The sequence below is a fragment of the Coturnix japonica genome, chromosome 18 (assembly GCF_001577835.2).
Source record: "Coturnix japonica isolate 7356 chromosome 18, Coturnix japonica 2.1, whole genome shotgun sequence".
Lineage (NCBI taxonomy): Eukaryota > Metazoa > Chordata > Aves > Galliformes > Phasianidae > Coturnix > Coturnix japonica.
The window spans coordinates 4,571,062-4,590,346 of NC_029533.1; the positions used below are offsets into that span (position 1 = coordinate 4,571,062).

General features: G+C 56.7%; 1 protein-coding gene across 1 annotated transcript in view; it reads right to left on the minus strand.

Moving 5' to 3' along the window:
- Positions 1 to 19,023, minus strand: part of DNAH17 (dynein axonemal heavy chain 17) — a 27,436-nt gene extending 8,413 nt beyond the window's left edge. The window contains exons 1-61 of the mRNA XM_015879915.2: positions 18,937 to 19,023; positions 18,322 to 18,700; positions 17,471 to 17,664; positions 17,202 to 17,394; positions 17,036 to 17,135; positions 16,864 to 16,949; positions 16,640 to 16,765; positions 16,375 to 16,530; positions 16,218 to 16,304; positions 15,978 to 16,145; positions 15,688 to 15,804; positions 15,300 to 15,556; positions 15,017 to 15,212; positions 14,772 to 14,918; positions 14,530 to 14,638; positions 14,260 to 14,363; positions 14,032 to 14,172; positions 13,754 to 13,897; positions 13,435 to 13,617; positions 13,124 to 13,366; positions 12,877 to 13,046; positions 12,583 to 12,805; positions 12,397 to 12,513; positions 12,225 to 12,311; positions 11,925 to 12,077; positions 11,589 to 11,837; positions 11,394 to 11,516; positions 10,941 to 11,288; positions 10,773 to 10,864; positions 10,461 to 10,587; positions 10,173 to 10,325; positions 9,547 to 9,672; positions 9,354 to 9,461; positions 9,127 to 9,258; positions 8,720 to 8,880; positions 8,493 to 8,649; positions 8,138 to 8,242; positions 7,906 to 8,063; positions 7,460 to 7,598; positions 6,807 to 7,034; positions 6,592 to 6,729; positions 6,363 to 6,495; positions 5,972 to 6,099; positions 5,713 to 5,861; positions 5,291 to 5,573; positions 5,038 to 5,211; positions 4,422 to 4,629; positions 4,180 to 4,345; positions 3,964 to 4,066; positions 3,666 to 3,813; positions 3,465 to 3,556; positions 3,125 to 3,286; positions 2,829 to 2,993; positions 2,532 to 2,723; positions 2,190 to 2,456; positions 1,628 to 1,789; positions 1,303 to 1,536; positions 939 to 1,103; positions 754 to 849; positions 452 to 669; positions 142 to 349 (exon numbers count right to left, since the gene is read on the minus strand). Coding sequence (XP_015735401.1) covers positions 142 to 349; positions 452 to 669; positions 754 to 849; positions 939 to 1,103; positions 1,303 to 1,536; positions 1,628 to 1,789; positions 2,190 to 2,456; positions 2,532 to 2,723; positions 2,829 to 2,993; positions 3,125 to 3,286; positions 3,465 to 3,556; positions 3,666 to 3,813; positions 3,964 to 4,066; positions 4,180 to 4,345; positions 4,422 to 4,629; positions 5,038 to 5,211; positions 5,291 to 5,573; positions 5,713 to 5,861; positions 5,972 to 6,099; positions 6,363 to 6,495; positions 6,592 to 6,729; positions 6,807 to 7,034; positions 7,460 to 7,598; positions 7,906 to 8,063; positions 8,138 to 8,242; positions 8,493 to 8,649; positions 8,720 to 8,880; positions 9,127 to 9,258; positions 9,354 to 9,461; positions 9,547 to 9,672; positions 10,173 to 10,325; positions 10,461 to 10,587; positions 10,773 to 10,864; positions 10,941 to 11,288; positions 11,394 to 11,516; positions 11,589 to 11,837; positions 11,925 to 12,077; positions 12,225 to 12,311; positions 12,397 to 12,513; positions 12,583 to 12,805; positions 12,877 to 13,046; positions 13,124 to 13,366; positions 13,435 to 13,617; positions 13,754 to 13,897; positions 14,032 to 14,172; positions 14,260 to 14,363; positions 14,530 to 14,638; positions 14,772 to 14,918; positions 15,017 to 15,212; positions 15,300 to 15,556; positions 15,688 to 15,804; positions 15,978 to 16,145; positions 16,218 to 16,304; positions 16,375 to 16,530; positions 16,640 to 16,765; positions 16,864 to 16,949; positions 17,036 to 17,135; positions 17,202 to 17,394; positions 17,471 to 17,664; positions 18,322 to 18,663 — 9,840 coding nt within the window. The 5' untranslated portion in view covers positions 18,664 to 18,700; positions 18,937 to 19,023. The remainder of the gene's footprint in view (positions 1 to 141; positions 350 to 451; positions 670 to 753; positions 850 to 938; positions 1,104 to 1,302; positions 1,537 to 1,627; positions 1,790 to 2,189; positions 2,457 to 2,531; positions 2,724 to 2,828; positions 2,994 to 3,124; positions 3,287 to 3,464; positions 3,557 to 3,665; positions 3,814 to 3,963; positions 4,067 to 4,179; positions 4,346 to 4,421; positions 4,630 to 5,037; positions 5,212 to 5,290; positions 5,574 to 5,712; positions 5,862 to 5,971; positions 6,100 to 6,362; positions 6,496 to 6,591; positions 6,730 to 6,806; positions 7,035 to 7,459; positions 7,599 to 7,905; positions 8,064 to 8,137; positions 8,243 to 8,492; positions 8,650 to 8,719; positions 8,881 to 9,126; positions 9,259 to 9,353; positions 9,462 to 9,546; positions 9,673 to 10,172; positions 10,326 to 10,460; positions 10,588 to 10,772; positions 10,865 to 10,940; positions 11,289 to 11,393; positions 11,517 to 11,588; positions 11,838 to 11,924; positions 12,078 to 12,224; positions 12,312 to 12,396; positions 12,514 to 12,582; positions 12,806 to 12,876; positions 13,047 to 13,123; positions 13,367 to 13,434; positions 13,618 to 13,753; positions 13,898 to 14,031; positions 14,173 to 14,259; positions 14,364 to 14,529; positions 14,639 to 14,771; positions 14,919 to 15,016; positions 15,213 to 15,299; positions 15,557 to 15,687; positions 15,805 to 15,977; positions 16,146 to 16,217; positions 16,305 to 16,374; positions 16,531 to 16,639; positions 16,766 to 16,863; positions 16,950 to 17,035; positions 17,136 to 17,201; positions 17,395 to 17,470; positions 17,665 to 18,321; positions 18,701 to 18,936) is intronic.
- Positions 19,024 to 19,285: the final 262 nt, after the last annotated feature.

Genomic DNA, 19,285 nt, shown 5'->3' on the forward strand with positions numbered 1-19,285 from the left:
AGCCGGGCTGGGGCTGCACAAGTGATAACCATCTTTCATTCACCACTGGCTTCTCATCAGCTCATATAGCCATGGGGACTCAAGCTAAGGCACACAGCCACAGTCTTGCAGCCACCCAGCCTGGGAGGAGCTCAAACTTACTGCAATTTTCTTCTTAATGAGGCTCAGTTTTTCTTGTGCCTCCGCCAGCTCCGCGTTGGCTTCCTCCAGTGCCAACCTCTTGGGCTCCACCTCGCAGTACACATTGTAGAAGCGGACGATGTTCAGGCACCAGGAGCACAGCCCCGCTGCCGCTGTCGACTTGGACATGATGAAATCTGGGTCAAAGGTGGGGTCCGTTTGGTAGCGCCTGTGGGGGGGAACACAGCCCTGCACCTCCTGCTCATGGGCACAGCCAGCGCTGGGTCCCACGGGTGGCACTGTGCCGTAGGGGAAGCAGCCGTGTGCTCACTGGAACTCCTTGAGACACGGCTCTGGGATGTGCTCCTTGTCATACTTCTTCAGGGCATCGAGGAAAGTGTCCACTTTCCCCATCATGACCTTGGCTGCCTTCCAGCTCCTGTCCTTGGGAATCTTGCCTTGCGGAGCCGTCAGGACCATCACGGCCGCTGTCACGTTCACCACTGCTTGCGGGGGGGACCCGAAGGACTTCAGCTCCGTCAGGTTGTTCTGGGAAGGGAGCACGGGGTGCTGAGCACTGCCAGGCACAGGGCACCCGTGGGACCACAGCTGCAGTGCTGTGCTCTCTTGTACCTTGTTGAGTGTGTCCAGGGCTTCCTGTGCGGCGATGAGCGCGGGCTCAGCCTTGGCCAGGTCGGTCTCGCAGGCTCGCTGCTTCTCAGACACGTTCTGGGAGGAGGGAAGGGGCAAGACGTGCTGAGCAGTGCTGGTTATGGAGCAGTCAGTGCTGCCAGCGGGTGCTGCCCAGGGTCACATACTATATTGATGGCCTGGACCTTCAGCTCCTCCTCATCAGCGATGGCTTTCTCCTTGCTGACCTTATCTGTTTCAACGCCCACCACATGGATCAGTTTATCTGCATCCTCGTTCTTCTGCTTCAGCTCTGCCTCCTGGACCGCCAGTGTGGCTTTCAGTTCATCCACCTGCACATGGAGGGGATGGGAGAGGTTGGGCACCATCAAACCCTGATGGGACCAGTGAGCTCCTTGTCTGGGGGCTGCATTGCCACTTGTGACACAGCAACCCATGTGGCCCATTGCCCAAACTGAGAGCTCTGTGTGGGGCCAAGCCCTGCTCTCATGCCCGCCATCCTGCCTCAGGATGGAGCCAGACCATGCCCACCTGCATGGCTGTGCTCTGCAGCTTGGTCAGGCCGTTCTCCAGCCTCTCAATCTTGGCAGTAAGCTCACTCCTCTTCTTAGCGAGCAGGTTTTGGTAGAGCTTTATCTGCTCCAGGAAGGTCTTTGGTGTGGTGTAGTTATAGCGTCGCTCCACAGCCAAGTAGGTCTGGGACATCTCCTTCACACTCATGTGGACATAGGACATGAACTGGCTGATGGAGACCTTGACCTCGGGCTGCAGCAGAACAGCACAGTGAGCTCTGTAACACTGTGCATGAATGTGAGGGGTGAAGCTGAGTGCTAGCTGCATGCACAGTGCTGCTCACCTCGATGTCCCCTGTCTCCTCCAGGAACCTGCTGCTGACGGACTCGAGGGCCTCCTGTGGCCATTCCTGGAACCAGTCGATGGCCGTGCAGCTCACGATGGCGGGGAACCTCCTTGCCCGCACCCGCAGAGTGGAGCCCACGGGAGAGAAACACAGGATCACCTGGAACAGGCAGTGCTGGTGACAGGGTCGGCTGGTGGTTCCCACTGCCACACATGGAGATTTCTCCTCCTACCCACTGAAGCCCTGTCCTTGTGCCCAGGGGTGGTTGGCAGTGGTGTGTCCTGCTCTGCTGGTAGGGACAGGTCAGCCCCAGCTCCCTTTGGCCATAGCCCGGGTGGGCTGCATGCACACAGCCCTCCACTCAAGAGGGAAACCTGTGGGTGGCAGCAGCTGCAACTCTGGGCTTCAGGGCACGAGGTGCTGGGGATCCTTTGAACACGCCTTTTGCTCACACTCATCACAGCATAATGAAACCGCAATCATCCGCGTCATGTTTGCAAACAGCCTTTGGATTAAAGATGTCAGAAGCCCTCACAAACACTCCTGCGCACACACCTACCTTCAGCTGACTCCTGACTTTATCTATAAATAATTTCCAGCAGTTTTCCCTCGTGTCTGGCAATCCAAGGAACTTCAGTTGTGGCTTCATGGCACCCATAATTTCTTCCAGTTCATCATCCTGGAAAAGCCCCGGCACATCCCCGGATGCCAAGAAGTCATTGATCAGGACCAAGAATGATTCCTCTGCCACTTGGGAATCCGTCATCAGGAACACTGTAGGAACATTCTTTACGGCTGCCTTGATGTACTGCGAGGCGAGGTCCAGCTGGGGAAGCAAGGATTGTCAGGGCATGGATGAGCTGCACTGGGTTGGGGGGGATGCGGGGAGACCTGCTCTCACCTTCAGGTCTGGGATGCTGTATCCCTTCCTCAGTGTAATCTGAAACACGTCTAGAGAGCTGATGAAGGCTGCCAGCCGGGAAAGGCTCTGCTTGCCGCTGCCGCCCACACCGACCAGCAGCGCATTGCCTCGGGGGGACTCCAGGATCCGATTGATTCTGCAAACGTGAGACACTGCGTCCTCAAAGAGCACCTAAGGAAAATATGACAGAGGGATTACTGTCCTGAACCACAGTGCCAAAAGCAGTGGATGACCTAAATCACACAGAGCCGTGGCCGTCCTGCAGCGTGAGCTCACCAGGTTCATTGCTGCATTGACCTCATTGTAGCCGTCCAAGGCCTCTCCCAGCAGCTTGTTGAGTGATGGCCAGTTTGGCACTGGCATGTACTTGGGCTCCCTGATGCCCTCGGCGAAATGGCAGTACATGTTGGGCTTGGCAAACACTGTCTCTTCACTGATGTCCTGCAAGAGGAGTGGCAGCAGTGGGCATGTGGAAGGGACCCTGTCTTGGTGCACTGGCTCCTTGCATGGCTGCACTCAGCATCATTGCAGCCCCCAAATGTGTCACACCCTCTTTTTCCAGCATAGCTTACAGCAAAAAATTTCTTGCAGGTGTCAGATAGCATTTTCGCAAAGCTTTTCTGATCATTGTCATCAACGAGCTTGTCCCCGTAGACCCGCTCAGCTTCGTGCATCCAGAGCCTCACCAGGTCCACGGGGTTCTGCAGGCAGTCAGGGGTGGAGAACAACAGTCCCTGCAAACATGGGGACCCTCAGCTTATGGGGTTTGTTTGCTGCTGCTCAGTGCTGAGTTAAAGAGCAGGTTTGGGAAGAGGTCATGGCATGGGGGTAGGGACACGGTGGGCTACAAGGGTGCACAACAAAGGAAGGAAAGGAATAAATGTGCTTTAATGGGAACGACCTGCCTGATACCTGGAATATGTTGGAGAGGTCCCGGAGGTTGAAGAGGTAGTGGAACTTGATGGCAGTGGGTAGGAAGACAGCAGTGACCCGCTGGTGCAGGGCTGTGGGATGGGTGAGGGCTGAGCCTTACCTGGCACTGCCCTCCCTGTGCCCAGCGCTGCCCTTCCCATACCTGGCACTGCCCTCCCCACACCCGGTAGTGGAGCTCACCCAGTGCAGCTGCCACCAGCTTCGCCTGCAGCTTCTGTACAGCTTGCGGCATCTTATGCAGGGCCAGGTGCTGGGACAGGATGGCGCTGTAGATGGTCAGCAGAGCGTCCTGGCCGGGGAAGCTCACAGCAAAGACGCAGAAGTGTCGCTGCAGCAAGGAGCAGAGATTCAGGGGGAGCAGCACCCTGCGGGGCTGATGGAGCCAGCCAGCACTGAGGAGCTCACTGGTCCTGTGTGCTGAGCCCAGACTGGGACATAACCCCCATCCCAGGAAAGTGGCACTATGAGCCCTGTGTACCTGCAGCCTGGAATCAATGGTGAAGGACCCAGCGGTCGGGTTCATGCAGGACACGTACTGACAGTTGTGGATGTCCTTCAGGGTCAGTTTGCTCCTATCGTACCTGCATGGAACAGGGATGTTTCCTTTGGGTGGGTTCCCCAGCCCTGTGCCCATGGACAGCCCTGGCCCTCAGCTGAGCATCACTGAGTGGCATGTGTGCCAGCAGCCACCTACCAGTGCCCGTGGTCCATGTGCTGCCGAATGAGAGTGTGCGGAGCCACAGTGCCATACTTGTCCACCTCGGGCATGTTCAAGTCATCAATGAAGTAAATAAGCCTCTTATTGCCTGGTGGGCCGTAGTTCCTTCCTGACTTCTTCTCTAAGGGCTTCTCCAAGATGGCTGCAAAAGGCAGAGAGTGTGAGCCATGGGGAAGCACAACAGAGCCCCCAGAGGAGCAGCTGTGAGCAGCCCTTACCCTGCAGCATGGCTGAGGTGGTGTAGAAATTAAAGGGCACAGACTGCACCAGGTACTCCTCTGTGCTGAGCGCTTCGAGCTTGTTCCACATCAGCACAGTTTTCCCTGTCCCTGCATTTCCCACCAGCATCAGCGGCCGCTGCGTCTCCATCAGCAGGTCCATGAAGTAACGGATGCGGACGGTCTCGGTGGTGTGCACCATGGAGGCCTGGGGAAGGCACACAGTTGGGATGAGCTCCATTGCAGTGTACCTGCAGCTGCCAGGCACTTCTCTGGGCACTATTGCTCTGAGCAAAGGCACGGCCTCACCACACCAATCCAAGCCCTCTCTATAGCAAAAGGTTTCAGCACTTGGCTATCCTAAGGGCTTTCTGACCAACCACTGGAGCCACCAGACACATCAAAACAACACAGCATCATCCCTGAGACTTGTGCTGTATCTCGTCTGGCCAACACATGGTGCAATCTAGCCCCAGTGCTTCCCCTTTTCCATCATGTCTTTGATGCAACCGCCCTCCCTCATTGCAGCATTTCAAACAGTGTATGCAAATAGTGTTTTCTATGAGAATCCAAAGCCAGGCATCACACTGGAACTAAAAAGAAGATTGGGAAATACCTGCAAGGGAACTTCGGGGTCAAGCCTGAATGTTGGCACTTTATCAGTCCAAGGCTTGAATTTCTTTGTTTCTGGATTGATGTAATAGTCGAAAATGGTCCCCTGAGCAGGAAACTTGACGGATTTGAACTCGCTCACCCACCACTTGCTGAACTCGGCGCGGTAATCCATGAGCTGGAGGGAACCAAAAGAGAAAAAACTCAGAACGTGGCCAGTGTGGTCATTTGGTGCTCCCACAGCATCACAACCCAACCTGGTCCTGGAACAAGGCCCCACCAAAGGCCCAGGTGCAGGCAAAGACGAAGAAGAGCTCATAGAGCTCACGGGGAGAGTCTGGTGGCACGTTATGCGGTGTCAGGAGGCACTCAAGCAGGTACAAAATCATCTGTATCACCGTGATCTCAGGGATGGGGGTGATCCTCTTGAAGCCAGTCTTGAGCTTCTCCAGGCACATGGGCACGTATTTGTCAAACAGGATCATCAGATTGGCCTTCTCAGACTGCACGGTCCTCTTCTCGATCCAGCTGGCCACCACACTGTGGAGGGATGGGTGAGCAGGGCTGCATGGATCAGAGCCTTCCCCCCCCCAATCCCATCCCATCCCATCCCATCCCATCCCATCCCCATCCCCATCCCCATCCCCATCCCCATCCCCATCCCCATCCCCATCCTCACGGGCTCCAGCCCAGGTCTGCAGGGTTGATGTACAGGATCCCTGCCCGGGACACGGTGGCTGGCGTGGCGGTGCGCAGGTGGCTGATCTCAAAGACCAATCGCATCGTTGGGTTCAGGGGGATTCTCTCATTGCTTGCCAGGGTCAGCACCTGGAGGAAGTGGCCTGATGTAGGGGTAGCCCCAGTTTTGGGGAGTGGGCACAAGGAGGTTTGTCATCCTCAGTTCACAAACCTAGTTCCTTGGGTGTGATGGCACTGACCTTATTGTCATCCATGACTGTGTTCAGGGACTCGATCCACATGGGGTCAATATCACCATCCAGGATGATCCACTTGGGTCCCTTATGTGTGATGTTGGCCAGGTCACGCATCGTTGTAGAAAACAGACCTGTCCATACAGAGACATGTGGGCTTCTCCTGCCCAGCTCTTCCCACTCAGAGCCGGTTTGCTGGGGCACGCGTTGTGTTGGTGCTTCCCCTGCACACTCCTGTGCTCCTTCCTCTCCCCGTCATCCCAGTAAAAACCCCAAGGCTTCCCATCGCTACCATTGCATCACAGACAAGATGCTCACAAGGATGCATCCCATGAGAGCATTCCCCTGCGTGCCTGGTCCCTTCACGGAGCAGTGCCTGCCAGCTTTGACCTCTTACCATCCTTCCACTCTCTTGTAGATGGATGGATAATCCCAAAGAGCTCATCACAGGTCACAGCCTTAGGGTCGAGGTCCACAGTGACCGGCCTCCTCTTCATGTTGCGGTACGTCTTGTTGAGTGACTTCAGCACCTACAGGATGGCACTGCTGCAGTGGTGGTGGCAGCTCCTGTGATGCCCTGCAGCCTTCTCCTGACTCCCAGCCCCCTGGTTGTGTTCAGCTCTTACCTGGGACTTGCCACAGCCGGCATTGCCGATGACAAAGACAGAGTGCCGCACCTGCAGCAGCTCCTCCAGCTGCACCACCTTCAGCACAAAGCTGTCCTCCGCCTGCAGCTTCAGCTCCAGCACCGACTGCTTGATGATCTGGGAGAGAGCGGGCGCTGATCCCCCGCACCCCTTTTAGCCTCCCCCTGGCCCTCACCCCCAGCACGCTGAGTCACCTTCTCAAAGTTCAAATCCCTCTTCCTGGGGACATCCAGAGCAGGGAAGAGGTCCCCAATCAGCCCCATGAACACCGGTACATCATCTGTCACGATCTTTGGGATGTTGAAGTCCCGCAAGGCTCTCATGAGGACCTGGTCCTCAGCACGGCTTGGGTCCCCCCTCTTCAAGGAGCCCGCTACCACCAGCACAGACTTGATAGCCCGCAGACCCCAGTCGTAGTGATCCTGCCAAGTAGGCGACAAATGTCATTTTGGTGAGAGAGCTGCTTGAAACAAAACCACAGAGGGATCTCCTCTCCTCCACCCCACTCTCAGCCATCCCCACAGACTGTCCCAGAGCCCAGGAATGGATGGCAGTCTGCCTCGCTTCCTGGGAAGCACATTTCTGTTGGCCTGCAAATCACTTCTGCTGAGATGCGGAACATCTGCATGCTCACATCTCAGCCAGCTGTATTCTATTCTATTTTGGAACTTCTTGATTTCTTCCAGAAGGCAGAAATACGCCGTATGAGTGTTGAGGGGGGATTTGTTCAGCCACAGAGCTGAACTTTGCAAGCCAGCACATTGCCAGCTGAGGGGTTTCAAACTGTCAGGGCTGAAATTCAGGTTAACTCTTTCCCTTAAAGAACCAAGGATATCAACCCCGTTACCTGTTTAGACAGCAGCTCCTTGCAGAGTGTGTACAAAGTAATGAACTTCCTTGCCAAGAGCTTGGCCTCAATGAAGCCCTCAGCCACCAGCATGATTTCACAGATCAGCTCAAAGTCTGGCACAACCATCGCACATGGCCTGGGGAAGCAGAGCAGGTTAGCAGGGTGCATACACAGCCACAAGCCATCAAGATTTGCACCCTGTTTTTCCATTCAGATCACACACTGCTGCTGCCAGAATGAGAAACAGGTGGCAAACTCATGCAACTCCCTGCCAGCTCCCATCACACAGCCAGGTGCTCTGAGCATCCCCCTGCAGCTGAGCAGCCCCACAGCTCTGAGATGAGTGCTCCAGGGGTGTGTGGGGTTTCTTACAGCATGAGCAAAGGCTTCAGTTCATGTCACAGCTGTGCCAGGTTAATGGTGACCCATCTGCCTGCCCATACCTGAACAGAGCCTTTAAGTTTTCAGGTAGTTCTGTCCGTCCTGCGTACCCAGGGTTCATCGTGATGAACAGCCCGACCGACGGCACCAGCGATATCATCTCTCCAAGAAAATTGAATGTTTTCTTTTTGGCACGAATTGCATCTTGAACACATTTCACCTGGGCAGGGAGCAGAGGTATCAGCACTGCGGTGCTCGTGGGGCTGCCTCCAAATGACAAGGAAAGGCACCCACCTGCACTGCAATCACTGACAGCACCTCCACTGCAATGCGATTGAACTCATCAAAGCAGCCCCAGGCTCCGGTCTGAGCGAGCCCCTTGTAGATATTGCCACAGGACTGGAGAGCAAAGCAAAGGGAAGAGGTTTCAGAGGCATCGAGCACCCCAAGCATTAGCTACAGAGCACGTTGTCTAGAGCTGCTCCTGTTTGGAGCTGGGAGCTGCTCCCTTGGGAAGCAGTGTGCAGCAATGCAGCAGCCCCCAGCTCCCAGAAGCTGCTGCCTGGCCCCACAGCTCTTGTGGGTTTGGGAGAGCAGAGTGAGGACCCAGCCCCATTCCAGGGGCTCCCCTCGAGCTCCACTCCCCTACCTTGTAGTCCATCTGCTCGGAGCAGTTAAACACATACACCATGATGCCCAGGGCTCGCCCCAGGTCCTTGGTGGTCTCTGTTTTCCCAGTGCCCGCAGGGCCAGCAGGGGCTCCTCCCATGAAGAGGTGCAGGGACTGCGTCAGGGTGATGTAGCACCTGGGGGTGATGGTGGGGGCTGAGCATGGCTGTGTGGAGCTGAGCTGGGACACAGGGAGCTGAGCCCTACCGGTCAGTCAGTGGGGTGATGACGAGCCGTGGTGTGTTGCCCAGGTACTCATAGGAGTACCGCAGCTGTGCATCACAGATGTTGGCGTAGCAGTGCTTGTGACCATCATCCCAGCGGTGCCGCAGCTGCGACTGCCATGCAAACTCCTGTGCGCTCTCCACCTGCAGGGCAACCATCACCGCCTGCTCCCACCCACACCTTTGGGGTGTCCTTTGGGGGGGGATGATCCTTGGGCTGTTCCAACCCAGAACCAGGTCTCCCCCAAAGGGATCTGGGTACCTTTGCTTCCCCTCTGACCTCCTCATGCATTTTGGCTACTTTGCAAACTTTAGAAAGGATAATAATGGGAGTAAAGCTCAGAGGTGCTGGGAAAGCAGTGAAAACAAGACCTGATTTGTGACTTCTACCTTCGTGAGGATCATTTTGGCCACGACGTCTCTGGCGTGCACGTCAATGGTGCAGATTGTCATGATCTTCATTCTGTCTCCTGCAGACAAGCTGCCAATGAGCAGCGAGATCAGTGCGTTCAGCTGATTGATCTGAGGAAGGAAAGGAGTGAGAAAGAGAAAAATTACATCACGCTTTCCTGCCTGTCTGCACCACCTCACCCCGCTGACAGCAGCGGGAGACAAACCTGCTTTTTGTTATAATCCTTAATTGCATTTTCATAGCCCTCCTCCAGCCTCCCAAAGGCCATGCCGACTTCTGTGGTCCACCAGATCTGGGTGCCAGTCAGAGCAATCTGCAATCAATTAAACAACACATCCATCAGTGGGTCAGGCACTGGCCTCTCAGCCCAGCCCAGCCCAGTCCCGTGGCAGCCCCACCTGTGCCGGGTAGTCAAACAGCCATTGCTCCCGTGGCTTGTCCTCATAGCTGACCACAGCCTCGGGGATCAGGTGCTGCAGCGTGGTGCGCATGCTCTCCAACACACGGTTCAGCCACACCTCCACCTGTATGCGTGGAACTGTGAGCATTTCCCAGCCCTGTCTGCTTCTGGCCATGTGCAGATTAGGCTGCTGGCATGGAACTGCCCTCCTGCTGCAGGATCACAACAGCCCGCATGGCCACAGCCATTCCTTGTTCTGCAAGGGGACTCCACTGCGCTGTGCCCTGAGGAGAGGACACTGGAGCAGAGAGCACCCACTAATGCATGCCTGATGCACACAGCTGCTCGCCCTGTACACCGAGGCACTGCTCAGCACTGCCCTCCCCACTTAATAAAAACTGCATGAAAGCCCCCAGTATGTGGCTCCACCTGACAATGCAAACTGCAGTTTATGTAGCACGAAGAGGGGATGAGCAGACGGACCGTGCTGCAGCAGCCTGAAGGGCTGCACAGCTCAAGTGCTTTTGCCTTCTCCATTGCTGCAGCTCTATTCTAGGTTTCATCTCAGCCTTAGAACCCCACAGCCCCCACCCCATGGGTAGCAGCTCCCAGCCCCCTGCTGACCTGCCCAGAGAGATCACACTCTGAGTTCAGAGGCACATACTCGTCCTCTTTGCTGAACATCCCCAGGGCCACCTTCATTGGCTTGTCGTCTGGGCCCATCTTGAACTTCAGCTTAGCCAGGCTGTCAAACAGCTTCGAGAGGTGACGGGACACCTGTGGGCAGCAGGGGAAGGAACCCCAACAGGTCAGAGATGCTGTTCAGTTTGGAGACTTTAAGACATCTGCAATATGTCAGGACATAAGAGAGGTGGGATGTGCCTCTGGATTTGTGCTCAGCTCAGCCCATACCTCAGCTGGCTCGTTCCCATTAGACAGAATGTCAAGCAGATCAGCAGAGGAAATGAAGTAAAATCTGGGAAAGGCCAGTCGCTTTGTCTCCAGGTATTCGGCCAAAGCCTTCTCACAGACCGCCAGCCTGGCAAGAAGCAAGGAGTCAACAAACATATAGCTAACAAAGTGTACTCGTTTTTAGCATTTGCAGAGTAAGGATGTTAAATAAGATGACACTTGGGCTGCTGGGGAAAGCAGACTTCTCCTCTGGCCTCAGAACAGACTGGGGGGGTTTCTGCACAATGCTTCATCAGGATGAGCCAAACCCACCTCTTCTGCAGTTCCTCCAGTTTGTCAAACAGACCCGGTTTGTTGGTTGCTTCAACGACATTGGGGGTTTTTACTGCGTCGGCCATTAGTTCCTGCAAGACAAAAAGGACTGGGCTGTACCTGAAGGATCAGTGCGTTCTGGGGCCCAGGAAGGGTCGGGCTTCTCACTTTGAAGTCCTTATCGATGGAATCAAACCGCCTTGAGTCCTCTGGCAGCTGGTTGCGGATGTCTTCAGAGCCGATGAAGATGCTCTCCAGGTGACACCACGTACGTTGCACTTCAAACCAGAGGGAAATGACAGAGTCCACAGTGGACAGCTTCCTCTGCCAGTCCGACACCTCCTTGAGGAAGAAGGCGAGGTATTTGGAGGCCATCAGGTTCTGCAGCTGCGTTTGGTTGTCCTCCAGTGTCTCGATGAGTTCTTCGTCTGACTTGAGGAGCATGATGCCCGTCCTGGAGTGGAGCTCGTGCTCAAACTCCATTGTGGACCAGGTACTGTCCAGGGCATTCAACACCTACAGTGTGAGACATGGGCACGAGTTGCAGGGGCCGCATGCCGCTGTGGATTGCAGGGGCTCTCCTTAAAGGGGGTGTATACAAGCAGGGATTAATTACTGTACCTTCTCCATCCCTGACTCCTTCACAGCTTTGTCCACAATTCCACGAACCTCATCCTCAAAGTTATGCAGGTGGAGCTTCAGCAGATCCGCCAGGGTTGTGTCCTCAGACATGGTGAATTTCACCTGTGGCAGAATTGGCATTATTGAGCATCAGCACACTACAGCCCCTCACCCCCCCATTGGCTTGGAGCACACCTTGGTTGCCTGCATGAGCTCACGCCAGTGCCGATCCCTGATGGCTGGGTTCTGCAGGTCATTCACTGCACGCAGGGACGTCATCATGTTCTTCATGCTGTTGTCCAGCCCTATGAATGCATCCCAGCTTTTCATCTCCTTATCTAGGCCCCGAATGTCTTTAGAAAACTTCTTGCAGTCGATATCCATCTGCTCCACGTTGATATCCTTCCATTTGGTGGTTTTCCAGTCATCGATGCTTGTGTTGACCTGCGGTCATGTGGACACTTTCAGAGGACATGTACACCCAGCCCAGTGCCCTCTGCACTGCACTGCCTCACAGACCACAGCACATACCAGCACAATCATGTCCCAGAGATGCTTCAGCAGACGCACATCCCTGCGGCACACTTTGAGCTGCTTATACTCTGGGACAGGCACTTCAAACAGCCCAGCTGACTCGGAAAGCGCAGCCATCTCTCTCTCCATGGCAGCAATGTTCCTCTCTTCCTGGAGGAGAGAAGGAAAAGGGCTCAGCAAGAGACTGAGTGCCCTGCCCTGGGGATGCATGTCCTGCCCTGGGGGCAGTACTGCACCGTGGCTCTCCTATCTGGATCTGCCTAGCAGTGCAGCATGGCCAGGCATCACCCTCACTACCTTGCTGAGGGATCTGTAGGGATCTTGGGCAGTGTATAAGTAAGGGGCTTTTTCCCGGAACTTCTCCCTGAAGGCCTGCTGCCGGACCTGCAGGACACAGAGGGGTTGGTGTCCAAGGGGGCAGGGGGGGATCTGGAATCACCAGTTTATCCTCACTGCCTCCTGCCAGCACCTCGAACTGTTGGCATTTCTTGCGGATGATGTTGACCTCGTTTGCTTGTAGAGGTGCCACGTTCTGCTTTGCGAGGATGGAGACCTTCTTGGTGTTCTCCCAGTGCTCGGGCAGGTCCTGCATCACACACCGCATTACAGCCTGCCCCATGAGCCTGCACCTCACCCCACACCCTGAACCACTCACATGGAGCTGCTGGTGCACCTCCTCAGGCATTTCCTCCCCATATGTGCTGAGCAGCGCAATGGTTTCCTTCAGGGGCCCAAACATGACATCGGTGGTTGCCTGTCGGTCCTTCACCCTCATCAGGTGCCCCATTGCCTCCACCAGCCCGTCATAGTCTCCCTCTTCCACCGGCTTGCTCAAGCCAGCAGTAACTTCCTTGATGAAGGCGTCCAGCTCCTGCAGGCTGGGTGCAAGCAGGGGCTCAGAAGGGCTCAGGGTGCTGTGCCCATCCCCAGCAATACCATCCCCTATTACCTGTTGGTGACGTGGTCGGCGAGGTGCTGCTTCAGTGCCCGGACCCGGCTGCGTGCAGCATTCAGCAGCATCTGATTGAAGGGGCGACAGTCACTCTGCAGCCACCCCCCAAACACCACAGTGCTGGCAAAGCCCGACATCTCCTGGTACAGCTCTTCGAATGCATCGATCTGAGGGATGGATGGAGTCAGTCACAGCCTTCAGCTGGTGGTCCCTGGGCACCACATGTCCCACATCCTCCCCATACCTCCTCCTTGAAGAGCTGCAGGGATGGAGGCTCCTCACGTGGGATTTCCTCAGGCTGTTCGGGGTTGAAGGTGCTTTCGAAGGTAAGGAAGTGGTGCAGGAACTCCTCAGGGGTCTCCAGCCACAGACCCGAGTACTGCTCGAAGCTGGCGCAGTGCTCCATGCCTTCAGCCATGGCATCAGCCGCCAGCGACATCAACTTCTCCCGCGTCCTGCTGAGCTCCACCTCCTCCTCCAGCTCGGACTGTGGGGATGGCACAGCTCTAGGCACCACCTGGGGCTGCAGGGTTGCACCCACCCCTGGGAACCCACCTTGTAGCCCAGCTGCCCCTCCAGCAGCCGGGGCATGCATGCTGCACAGCCATAGATGTCGGCCATTAGGTTCTCCAGCAGCTTCAGGAAGCTCTTCTCATCTGTCACATCCAACGAGGGCTGGAAGCCCACTTCGCCATCACACAGCTCCATGGTCACCTCAAACAGTGGGGCCACGTGTGCCTGGAAGAGAATGGCACCTGATTGTTCCCATGAACCCCATGGCAGGGATGGAACAGCTGCACCACTGAACAGAGCACCAGGAGGGATGAACAGTGCATGGGGGTGAACGTGGGCATGGAGTGGCAGAGGATCATACACCGGGGGCCATGTTGATGAGCAGCAGCTTCAAGGATTTGCGAACAAGTGTGAAGAGCCCATCCAACACTACTTTGTCAACGTATTTTACGTAGTCCTGCCATATCTGCGATGACGTATCAGCCTTGAACAGCTCTGCATTCTCCTGCAAGACAAAGGAAACCAACCCAGTGTTTGTCAATCCATCAGCACACAGCAGGCACCCCAGCTCCCTGCACTTTGCAGATAGGTGCCCCCTGCTCAGACGGTTCTGCTGGAAGCACCCTGAGCTGTGCACACCTGCACCATGCCCTCAATCTTGCTGCTCGCCTCCTGGATGGCCTCATAGCGCCGGGTCACGTTGCTCGCCCGCCCTTCCAGGTCCAGCAGTGCTGTATCTTTGTTGTCCTTCCTCTCAAACAGGGGGGTAGCTGAGCACTCCTGCATAGCACGTAGCCATAAGGTAAATCCCTGCAGCACACACACACTGGGGACAGAGTAAGAACAGCAAGCAGCCAGAGCATCTACCTCCATGAGCTGGCTGATATTTTCCACATTTAGCTTTGTTTTCTGCACTCTGGTACTTAAGTCATACAAGACCTCTCTCATCTCCTGGATGTATTCCATCACACCTGGGAGGAAAATGCAGGTGATACAACCCAGGTAGATCTGGGTGGGAGTGAGCGGGGTAGGGGTGTGCTAGAGGAAGGGGAATGACATTTTGGGCACAGAGATGGAGGAGGGTCTCCCCAGGGTGCACAGCTCCCATCTGCAGGGCCCTGCCTGTGTCACTCGTACCATCGTGGTGCCAGCACAGGGTCTGCTCTGCAGTGCTCAGGCGGCTGTCGATGGCCTCCAGCTCTTCTGCCACCAGTGGGAGCTCCACGGGCAGTGCTGTCTTTTTCACCTGCAGGAGGTGGTCACTGGGTTATGGAGGGACCGCAGGCTCTTGGACCCATCCATAGGAACCCCCACCTCCCCAAGAGCTCCCCAGAGCCCTCCTGGCACTCAGCAGGGCAGCACCAACATCACCCACTTGCCTTGTTGTACCAGCCTGTTATGAGGTCCAGGTTGTCCACAAAATTCTGTAAGGTCAGCTTCTGTGCAAAGAGTTTCTCGGCACCTTCTGGGATGTCCTTCTGCTTCTGGAAGCCCAGGTACTTCACCTCCCGCAGGACAGCAATGAGCTGCAAGAACACACCACGGTGGGGACAGTGCTTGTTAGGGAAATGCAAAATGTTTGCTAAGACCACTCTGCATCCAAGTGCATCATTGCTGGCATCACCTTCCTGTTGAAGTTCACACTGATGAGGGAGGACTCGGGGTCCCTGTGGATCAGGGGCTGCTCCAGGTGGAAGACAGAGTCCTCGTTGGCCTTGCCTGTCCATGCTGCATACACCTGCTCACAGAAGCCCCGTAGAAGCTCCATCATTTCTTCATATTTCACAGTCACCAGTTTGGCCTCAGAGCTGCTCAGCACACTGTCAGAGGCAAAGCAGACACAGCTGCCATAGCTGGGACACATCCTGCCCCACATCCCCATGGTGCTGGTGCTGAGCCTCACGTACGGGTGGTTGATGCCAAAGAGCCCCTCGTGCATCTCCTGCAGCCTCCACTGCAGCTCCAATGCCCACTGCAGCCGCCCAGCCACTGGTGGCATGTTGGCATGCACAGGGACAGCAGCACCAGCACGTGTACATGAGTCAAAAAGCCTCTTCACATCATCCAGCTCATCACTGAATTTGGCCAGCATAGCCGAGTAGTGCGGGGACACGGCATCACGGAGCAGCGGGCGCTCCAGCAGGGAGGAGAACATGTGCTCCAGCTGAGGGGGGAGAACATGTGCTCCAGCTGCAGGGCGAGCAGTGTGCTTACCCTGTACCCACAGCACTGCTCTAGGTCTGAGTGCCAGCAGTCCACCCCCATCTGTGGGTTTCCCCATTGGGCTCCACGCACCTTCACGGCCGACCCCAGGCTGTTGCAGTCATCAAAGCCCTGGCACAGGATGGTGGCCATCCGCCTGTCCAGGTCCTGAATCTTGCTCTGGAACTCTGTAAAACTCTGGTTCAATTGCTGCCAAAGACAAGGTGGTGCTCAGAGCAGGCTCAGTGCCAGTAGCTCCGGGAGGGTTCACTCAGCCCCAGAGCTCCTGGTCAGCACCAGCACAAAGGTGGCCATGCTAATGATTTTACCTACAGCCCTCCAGCAAGAGGTGATGCAAACTTTCCATCCCAGCACCCACTCACCTCGTCCTCGGGATCCAAGGGATCATATTTGGATTCAGCGAATTCCTTGGTGATCTCGCAGACCTCCCCATAGATCTGCAGCACTTGAGTTCCCAGGATATTCCCCCTCACCCCACCCATGTCTGCTTTCTCCAGCTTCAGGAACTCCATGGACGTCTCATACAGCTCCTGCCAAGCAGAAGCAGTGCTGTGTTTCGCACCCCTGTTCCCACCTCTGTGCCCACAGCACTGCATCCCCACCTCAATGATCTTCAGCCGGTGCAGGAAGGCATCCATCCTCCTGAAGATGAGGGAGCGAGGGAACTCCCAGAGCTGTGGCTCCTTCTCCTGGGGAGGGACGGGGCTGTCAGCACAGTGGGGGTGGGGGAAAGTGGACCCAAACCATCCCCACACATGCCATGAACAAGGAGGGCAGCACGTCAGAGCAGCAGTGGTCGTAGGACTGGAAGAGCTTCTCGATGGTGGAAATGCTCAACTTGATGTTCACCAAGGTCTCGTCGAGATCTCCTTGCAGCCCCTTCATCACCTCCTCAGGGGGCAGGAAATTTCGGGTCTGGGATGGAAAAAAGGCACTGTGAGCAGGGGGAGCCCCAGGAGCAGTTGATGGTTCCCTGCAGCCCAGCACACCAGGGACTGCTCTGCTTCCTGAGCCATCCCCGTACCAGCTCAATGAGGAGGTTACAGATCTCCTGCAGGATGACGATGATGCGGGACGGGGTGTTGTAGTGCTCGGAGTGCACCCAGGTGAGGCAGACAGTGTACAGCATCCTGTCAATGTAGGGCTGCAGCTGTGGGAGCAGAGCCCTGTCAGCATGGGGACACAGGGACACAGCAGGGCTGTGACAGGGGTGGGCACCGTGCTGTTGTTCCTCTGCCTGTAACTCACCTCGGAGTACTCTGTCTGCTCCATCTCTTCCAGCAGGATCTGCAGTGGCTGCAGGTAGAGGCTGATGTTGTTGGCTTCCTGCAAACCTGGCACGGGTGAGAAATGGTGTGGGCACCTGGGATGCCTTGTGCAGGAGCAAACATTGGAGCCTACACATCACCCGGAGCCTCACCTGCACTGACATCCCTGAACATGGCCTGCAGCACCGGCCAGTAGCAGCTGTCAGCCTTCTCCAGGATCTCAGCCAGCGCCGTCACCCGTGGTGAGAGCAGCTGTGGGGGATGTACAGTTGGGTTCGGGTGGGGAACACAGCCCGGCCACCCCTGGCACAGCCGTACCTGCTCGTTGATGCACTGCAGGTGGAGGCCCCTGGTGCGCCAGAAGTCAAACTCTGCCCTGGGCAGAGGGTGCAGCCCATCCAGCAGCGGCTGTGCTGAGTCCTTGCTCAGGATTTCCCTGATCTGATGAGACCAGTCGATGACAACCGTCTCGATGGATTGCAGCACGGAATTGTCCACCGGCTCCGCCAGGCTGGAGGACAACTGGGTTATAGCCCTGAACAGCCCCAGGAGCCCCACGGTCACTCCCATTCATCCCCATCACCCACCACTCCATCACCGTGCGGGTCCCATCCTGGCTATCCAGATGTTCAGGCATTGGCAGCAGTGGTTTCCCCTGGATCTTGCCTCCCATCACAAACACGTCGTTCTTCAGCTTGTGTGCACGGCGTGCGATGTCCTCTGCCACCACATTAGGATAACTCGCCAGGTTCTCCTCGCTCAGCAGCAGGGAGCACACGATCTGCAGGACAAAGTCGTGGTCCCTCTGAGCACTGCTCAGTGCAGGCACAGCTCTGAGGGATTCCTCCACTCCCAGCTCTGGGAGCAGAGCTTCACATCTCCCCTCCTGCCCTGTGCTGGGCTTTGGGTTCGTGTGGTTTGTGGCCATGAATGCACAGAGTGGGGGTCAGTGCACTAATGAAGGGCATTGTTTGGGAAGAGGGATCCCATGGCTGTCCTGAGCCATTGCCTTCCAGTGCCCTGTGAGCAGCAACACTCAGAGGAAGCTCTGTAGAAATCCCCTCTGACAATTCCCAAGTGTGGGGAATTACAGTTTTAAGCAACACGGAGACCCAGGAGAGCCCCCTGCTCATGTCTGGCACCAGCTTTGTGTCCTGGTGGGGAACCCCGAGGTGAGCACAGAGGTTTTCATAGGCTCACAGAATGGCCTGGGTTGAAGGACCTCAAAGATCACCCAGTTTCAACCCCCCTTGTTGTGTGCAGGGTTATAAACCAGCAGCCCAGGCTGCCCAGAGCCACATCCAGCCTGGCCTTGAATGCCTGCAGGGATGGGGCACCCACAGCCTCCTTGGGAACCTGTTCAGTGCATCACCACCCTCTGTGTGCTCCCATTAATGATCCCCCAGCTGCTTTCACATCCACCTCCAGGGCCACCCACCTCCTCCACCACGGTAATCAGCTGCTCCACCGGCGAGGGGCTGATGTCCCCCACCAGCAGCGCAGCCCTTAAGTTCTCCTGCGTGATGCCCTCCTGCTTCCCCCTCACAAGGTAGCTGCCCTTGGCTTTGATGGCAGAGGGGAAGCAGTTGGACGCCTGGAGCTGCCCGGCGGGGTTCAACGTCAGCACCAACTGCAGCATGTCCGGCTGCTTGAAGAACTCGTCCAGCGCGGCCATGGCCTCATCGTTGCTCTCGAACTTGTTCCACTTGTCCGGCCGGAGCTGCAGCAGATGCATGGCGAAGCTCTCCAAGAACTTGAACCGCTCATCCGGCGCTGCCATCCCGGCGGTACCGGGCTCGGCCGCGGAGCCCCAACGCCTGTAGGGCGCACAGCCCGGCTCAGTGGGACCGCCCGGACCCCCCGACCCTCCCACCTGCCCTCAGCCTCCGATCGCCGCATCCCCGCAGGGAGCTGCCGACCCCTCCCCTCCCGGACCCTCCCCTCTCCTCCCCAGCCCATCACCCCCCAGTCTCCCATCCTGCCCCAGCCCTCCCTATGCTGCCCCCCGCCCAGCCCCATCCCTCTCGCCCCCGCTGCTCCCCCTCCATCGCACCCACAGCCCTCCGGCAGCCTACGGGCACCTTCTGCAGCCCTACGGGCACCGGCTCCAACTGACAACGGCTGCAGCCCCAACCGACGCCGGTATCAGCCCCCAAACCGACGTCAGGTGCAGTCCAACTGCTCAGAACTGCGGTTCTGCCCCAGCCAACCCCGTCTGCCTTTAGGAGGGGCTGGTTGCTGTCCTACCCCAGCTGGAGGCATCACCTGTAAGCTGTGATAGGGACTAGGGGTCGCCTCACCGCCCACCACGGCCCCACTGCAGCCCCCCATCCACTGCCCTCCCCAGACAACCTCAGGGCTGGGAGGAGCAAATACACGGCCCAGACCCCCCCCCAACAAAG